The sequence below is a fragment of the Gossypium arboreum genome, chromosome 12, assembly GCF_025698485.1.
Source record: "Gossypium arboreum isolate Shixiya-1 chromosome 12, ASM2569848v2, whole genome shotgun sequence".
In the NCBI taxonomy this organism is placed as follows: Eukaryota; Viridiplantae; Streptophyta; class Magnoliopsida; order Malvales; family Malvaceae; genus Gossypium; species Gossypium arboreum.
In genome coordinates this window covers 75863659-75870555 of record NC_069081.1, presented here as the reverse complement: position 1 = coordinate 75870555, position 6897 = coordinate 75863659, and the positions used below count along the sequence as shown (strand labels likewise).

General features: G+C 29.8%; 1 protein-coding gene across 1 annotated transcript; it reads right to left on the bottom strand.

The window, feature by feature from the left end:
- Window positions 1-484: 484 nt before the first annotated feature.
- LOC108477413 (uncharacterized) lies at window positions 485-5678 on the bottom strand. The gene is made up of 3 exons (XM_017779953.2): window positions 5336-5678; window positions 4331-4576; window positions 485-755 (listed from the first exon to the last, which is right to left on the bottom strand). Exons 1-3 carry the CDS (start codon window positions 5351-5353, stop codon window positions 708-710), a joined length of 312 nt encoding a protein of 103 aa, XP_017635442.1. The 5' UTR covers window positions 5354-5678; the 3' UTR covers window positions 485-707.
- Between the last annotated feature and the right edge of the window lie 1219 nt (window positions 5679-6897).

Sequence of the window (6897 nt, the reverse complement as noted above, 5' to 3'; positions counted from 1 at the left end):
AAAGACAAGCTTATTCTCAAAGATTCAAGGTGTCGTGTCCTAACTTACGGAATGTGACATTTTGTTATCTCGAGACGAGAGGGTCTTTAACATTTGTTTCAATTTATTCAAGCAGTTTTTAAGCTAAATTAACATTAATACAAAGAGGAATTGTATTTTAAATTCTTTTTAAGTTTTCAACTTTCGATATGAAGATATCAAGTAATCAATTAGGTATCAATTTTGGGCGTAACGAGAGTGCTAATCCTTCCTTGTGCGTAATCGACTCCCGAACCCATTTCTTGGAATTTGTAGACCAAAAATCATTGTTTTAATAAATTAAACCTTTTATTAAAATGATCTAATTACGAGATGATCCGATCACACCTCATAAAAAAGATTGGTGGCGACTCTCATTTTCATTCTTTTAACAAAAAGTCAATTTCACAAAAGTATTTCGACAATCAAATTAGTATAACTTGTAATCTCGTAATTACATATAGAATTCTCAATTCAAGACTCACTTCTCCATTAGATTTATAATTTCGAACAACATCAGTAACAATAGTTAAAAAGAAAATTCACTGAGTTATTATAAATCATCTGCAAATTTAATAAACATAATGATATGCAGGAGGCAAACCAGATACATAGGATCAAACACAAAAACAGAGAAGGGAAGGAGCGAATGCTCATCAGATACATTAGTTATTATCATCACATCAGGTTCAGGCTTTGATGCAGCAGTTGAAATAGTTAAAGATACCTCTCTTCGACTGTCAACAAAATCAAAATGCAATGAGGTCATTAACTGAAAAGGTGAATATTTTATCTACTTTTAATAAATATATAAATATATTTTATATACTATCGATGAATAATAATACAATAATATCAACTTTAAATATAATAATAACTAATAAATTTATAAATAAATATTAATAATTTTATTTAAACATAATTCATTGTAAAAAATATAAAGCTAAATATTAATATTGATATAAATAAGAAACAGAGCACAAGTTGCCAAACTTGATGTTTTCTTTTTCCTTGTATAAAATATTTCCAGCAGCGAATGATCCAAAGCGCCCACTGCCATTCAACATAAATTGGATGGACAAAACAACACTGGCACTTACGTGTGACCTAGGGAAGGTGTAACATGGATAACATATCCAGCTTTTTTAAAAAAAATTATTATCTCTTTAACAATTCAATGAAATAAGTAGTTCAAACTTTTTGTGTTGATATTTGAAGGAGTCATTCACTTAAATTATAAATATATCATAATAAAAGGTACTTTTGTCACATAAAAAACAAAGATATGATATATTTGATTTGTATTTATAAGTGTAGGCAGCACTTTTCACTATCTATTGGCACTCATCTCCATGATGCATTCATAAGATAAACCATTAAAGACATATTATGGATGATATTGCACCACCCATAATAAATATTGTAAACATATGAGGTGAACTGAGTTTGAACGTTAATGGTGTCATGTTTTTCCAAAATCATTGAGAGGTACCCAGATCTCATCTCGGAGTTACATGTACCCTTATCATTAAATAAAATATCAATTTCTTGGTAAAAAGATTCTAAATCTTCATCTGTCTATCATCAGAACCACATTTTTCTAAACACCATGCTCATCACAAATTTGTCATTTCTCAATCTCACCAAACTCTGCTATTTTTAGTCTAATTTGTTTTCATCTCTCAGTTCAAAAAATATAAAAGCTGAAACTTTCAAATTGTCTCATATCATTAAATGGAAATTATAAAAGTTACAAATATTTTCAAATGATAAGTGAGTGTAATATCATAATATCATATTAATAAATCTTGATAAAATTTAAATTAATACAACAAAATAGACTTAATTGTCAAATTAAAACTACTCTTAACTCAAAAAAGAATATTCTTATCATTTTATTGACCACAAAGAGGGATTAAGAGTTAAGGTCAATCAACCTATCTTAATAAGTGATCCAATTTTTAAAATTTTTTAAAGTGATTTAAAAATAATTTAAATTTAAAATTAAAAAAAGGAAAAATTAATATAACTTTTTTTATATAAAGTAAATCATTATCCCTTTTATTAAAGATCCAAGCTATATGATAAAGATTATTGGCTACCCACTTTGCTAGCATAACATCAAAGAAAATATTAAATGATCCAACTCAGCCACTTCCCCCACCACCCTAGCACATGCATATGCCACTCAACATAGCTTTATATTCTTCTTTCGTATGGCATTGTCCCCCTATTTAAAGCTACCTACCAAAACTAGAAAAAGCTATGTTTTGAGATATTTTATAAGGGAAATGTTATGAATTATATTATATATATATACATAATAAAATAAAAAGTAAAGAATGCATTTTCTTTGAAAAAAATTATGTAAATTAATCGGTTTTAGAAAATCGGAATAATTCAATGAATAAATTATATTATAGTTCATTCAATTATAATTTTTTTATCACTCAATTATAAATTTTATTAAATTGATCACTTAATTAATCAAATTTATTTTTAGTCAAATTTCGTTAAATGTAGTTAACTATTAACAGCAGAGTGAGGTTAATATTTAAAATTAATATAATAATAAATTTAACCCTTAACTTTTACATATTATATCAATTTAATTATAGTCTTGAAAATTAACTCTTAATATTTATATATTATTTTATTTTATTCCTAATTTTAAAAATTTAAATAAACATATAAAATGTATAAATATTATTTAAAATATATAATAAAATAAAAATATATAATATATTTATATATTATTTTATCTTCATCATCTTTGGTTCTTAGACTTCCTTTGGTTCACCGTTTAAAACCAGTGAGATGCAGTTGGACTCCCAACCTCACTAGGAAGTTTGTTTGGTTGAGTGTTTCAAAGGCAACCAAAATCAATTCTCACCACACTGCTATCCCAAAATCAACTGGAGCTTTCAAGCAGTAGAAGCTCACCGGTTGAACTTCCATTTATTATTTTACCATTTTATCCTTAAAGTTTCTTTATCAATCATTATGTTTTTCAGATTTAGCGCCAAATTCTGCTATCTATGTTAGAGTTTCAACACACTTTAACCGGGTAAAGTAAGAATTTCAAACAGTACCAAAGAAGAACGTATTATACCGGGTAAAATATGAAGGAAAAATGCTTGAAGTTCAAGCTTTTAGCTCTTGTCAAGAATGGAGAATGAACTTAGAATTTTTAGAAGACAAAGGAAGAATGGAGCATATGGAAGAAAATCTGATGATTTCATTCGTTTTAAACATTGGTTATATAATAAAAAATTAAAAATTAAAAATTATTATCATTTTATCTAATAAATAATTTAAATTGATTATATAATTCATTAAAATATTTATAATAAAATATTAAAAGATACATTTTAATATTTTATTAAATAAATTTATAAATTCACATATTTTAATAATTTTATATAAGTAAAATAATTTAAAACTTCTATTATATATCAATTCTAATATGATGTCCTTAATAGTCATTTTTCATTTTCACCTCACCGCTACAGCTGCGTTTGAATCCAAACACACACTCCACCGTTGTTTCTAATCTCACCGCTACAGTATCCAATCTCACCGTTACAGTAACTAATCTCACCGCCACCGTTGTTTTTAACCTCACCGGAGGTAAACACACCGCCCATCCAAACTAAGCCTTAGTTACATTTGTCTAGTGCTTTAATCTAGCCCTCCTTACTGTACCAAAAAGGGGAAAAAGCATGTTTTTTTCTTCATTGAAGAGTTTTAAGTCTGCAATGAAGTTTTTTCAAATTTGGAATGACACTTTAAATCATCTACTCCCTATTTAGCAAAACTAACTACAAAAGATCCTGCAAAACAATCCATCGATTTCTGTGAAATCAACCCTAGATTGCAGAACTACCCAAAATCCATTGAAGCCAACTGAAATTGATTTGAAACCCAAATTCCATCTAAGACCCATCAACGTTGGAAACCCCAAGATCATATTAAAACACAAAAGAAGAAAATCCATGAAACCCCTCAAGGTAATGACTTTTATTACTCCCACAAAAGAGAAGCCCAATTTTACTATTTCTTATTTTATATTATATATTTATTCAATTTTTTAATTAGAATTAAATTGAGAAATGTGAAGGTTAAGAATTAATTTTTTAAAATTATAATTAAATTAATATAATATGTAAAGTTATAACTAAATTTATTATAATATCGATTTTTAAACCGTGACCTCCGTTAGTAATTTACCCTATTTCAATTTATAACATGAAAACAACTTATAAACATTTTTAATCTGATCTATTAGCTTGAAAATGAAATCTATACTTACGGTTGGAGAGTGATGAGTGGGCGGGTAATGGTGGTGATCATCTGTAGTACGGGTAGTGGTAACAGTGGTGGCGGTTGGGTTAATAAACTCTTCTTCATTCCCAAGACTGGCTCTTGAAACTTCCCTCTTGTTTTGCTTCCTCATTTCCCTAATCTTCGAGAAGTCAAGTGAGTAATCTGGCAGCTGCCCTTGCCCTTTCTGCTCCCAGTCCCCAAATTGTGGCACTGATAGCCATGCTCCATTTTTCTATTTCAAGTTTCACAACTAAATCAATACCTTAATTAACTCTACCTCCATGCTTTTAACTTCAGCATTGTTCGATCACAATCACTAGTATTTAAGAAAACCAAATTTGTTGGTAGTTCAAAACAATGAAATCCCAATTCCCACATTCACAATCTGCTGCTCCATTTTATTCAACAGTTCTGAAATTTTATTAACAAAAACACCATAACTGCTCAAAGCCTCTCTTTCACCATTGGCTCAAAAGAAAAAGGTGGCATAGAAAGAAGATATGGAGATTCAAAAAAGCTGCAATTAAAAAGTAATCCCAATGCTGAAAGTCTGAAGTCCGAACCAAGTTTTTAGCTCTAACAAAAATATGTTGATTGCGTTTCAAAAGTCAAAAGGATATTTATTTTAAAAACTGTGAATTAAAATTTCAGTGGCAGAGAATTCATCACGCTGCCGGATAGCATTAGCCAACAGGCACAAATCTGTAGACACAGTAAGAAGATCAACCAAAGCTGAAGGATTAAATTTTAAAAACCAGAAGAGTATAGGGACTAAAAGCTTATTTAGACTAAATAAAGCACTCATACCATAATCCTACCTTTTTTCAACTCTACGATTATCGATTTTTTCATGAAACTAAGGTAAAGAATATACATACACAGTAAGATAAACATGTAGTTTAGCTTCAACCCTGAGTTCAATTTCCTTTCTTTTTCTCAACAATAAAAAACGGAGGCTAAAACCCCCAAAAAATAAAAAATAAAAACTCACCTCCTTACGGTCTTCCATGCTTGACACCAAAAAGAAAAAAGAACAAAGGTGATTTTGCCGAAGTTTTAAAAGTTATTTTGAGAGGAGAAAACTGTGGGGATTGAGGGAGCTCTCACAGCAAAACTGATAGAAAGCCACCGAATTGGAATTTTCTGTATGGAAAACACTAACCAGCACGTAATGAGATCAATCAGTCTCTGCTTTTATATATTTTTATATGCGTTTCTCGATGATAGGCTTAACTTTTTATTGAAATTACATGGAATGCCACTCTTTCGGACAAGCTTTACGTTTACCATCGAAGTTTTTTATGCTTTTGCTGCTCGCTCGTTTTTCTTATGTTTTCCTTGTTTTGCTACATTCTTAGATGAATAGAAGGAAAGATTCCGATATCTCTTTTAGATGTTTGTTATGTCAGTTCGCCATCAATACACATGTTAGCATGATAGATGGTGTTATCTCTTTTTTGACTTCACTTGGACAATGTCTTTTCATTGTCGGAACCACCTGCTAGATAAGTCCTCCAGCTCTCTAATGGTGAGATCAGCACCCGCGAACGTAGCAACCTCAAGTCAACGAAGGGTTCACTTGGTCATAACAACCTTGTACTGATTCAATAAAGAATAGGATAGGCCCCACCATGAATACCATTCACGATCATGAATATCCTTTACGTATTTGGTGGGACTGAGTATTTATCTTGCCACGTTACACTAGTAGACAAGGGAACCTTGTAACGCGTAGGTTTGTGCAAGTGTACACAGTCGTTATCAAGTAATAAGTATCGAGTTAGCGTTTTCATAAGGATTGTATTTGTGTTAAATCACTTAATTGTAAAATTAGACTAACAACTTGGTAAATAAAAATACAATATGGTTGAGAAGTGATGATTAAAATTAAATATATTAAACTAAATGAAATGATCCCTAATGTAAATTAACCTAAGTATGCAAACTATATGAATGAAATAGATTTTAGCAAAATTAAACACAATTTGCAACAATTATAACGTAAATAAACTAGGACAATTACTTTAATTAAACTCAATTTATCATCAACATGCTTAATAACATTCAGAAAAACATTCCATAACAACTTGATCTTTCATAAGTTTGGAAACCACATTAGGTCCTTTTGGAATCATTTACTTAGTAAATACGCATTTTACTGATCCTTATTTACTAAGGGTTTCTTAGCATTCGTGTGAGGTAACATGGACATGTTAGGTTTGAAACAGTTTAATCACACAAATCTAAAAACTATGTAGATAACAGAGCTTGGTTAGAGTTGTTATGCAACCTACAATTTAATCGAGTTAGGATCTAAATTAAGCATGCACATTTCAATTATGTGTCCATTAGCCGTCGTCTGGTTAGGATCGCTCAGCTAATTTAGGTGCATTTCAATCACGTATGAATGAAATACAGACTTGATTTTAATTGAAAACATGATCGATTGAGGCTCAAACATTATAAGCATAAATCAAATAAATATTATTTAATCAAAGCAATCATCCTAGCTTAAATAAAATTAAGCTAACATTGTTGTAAACAAGAACAAAG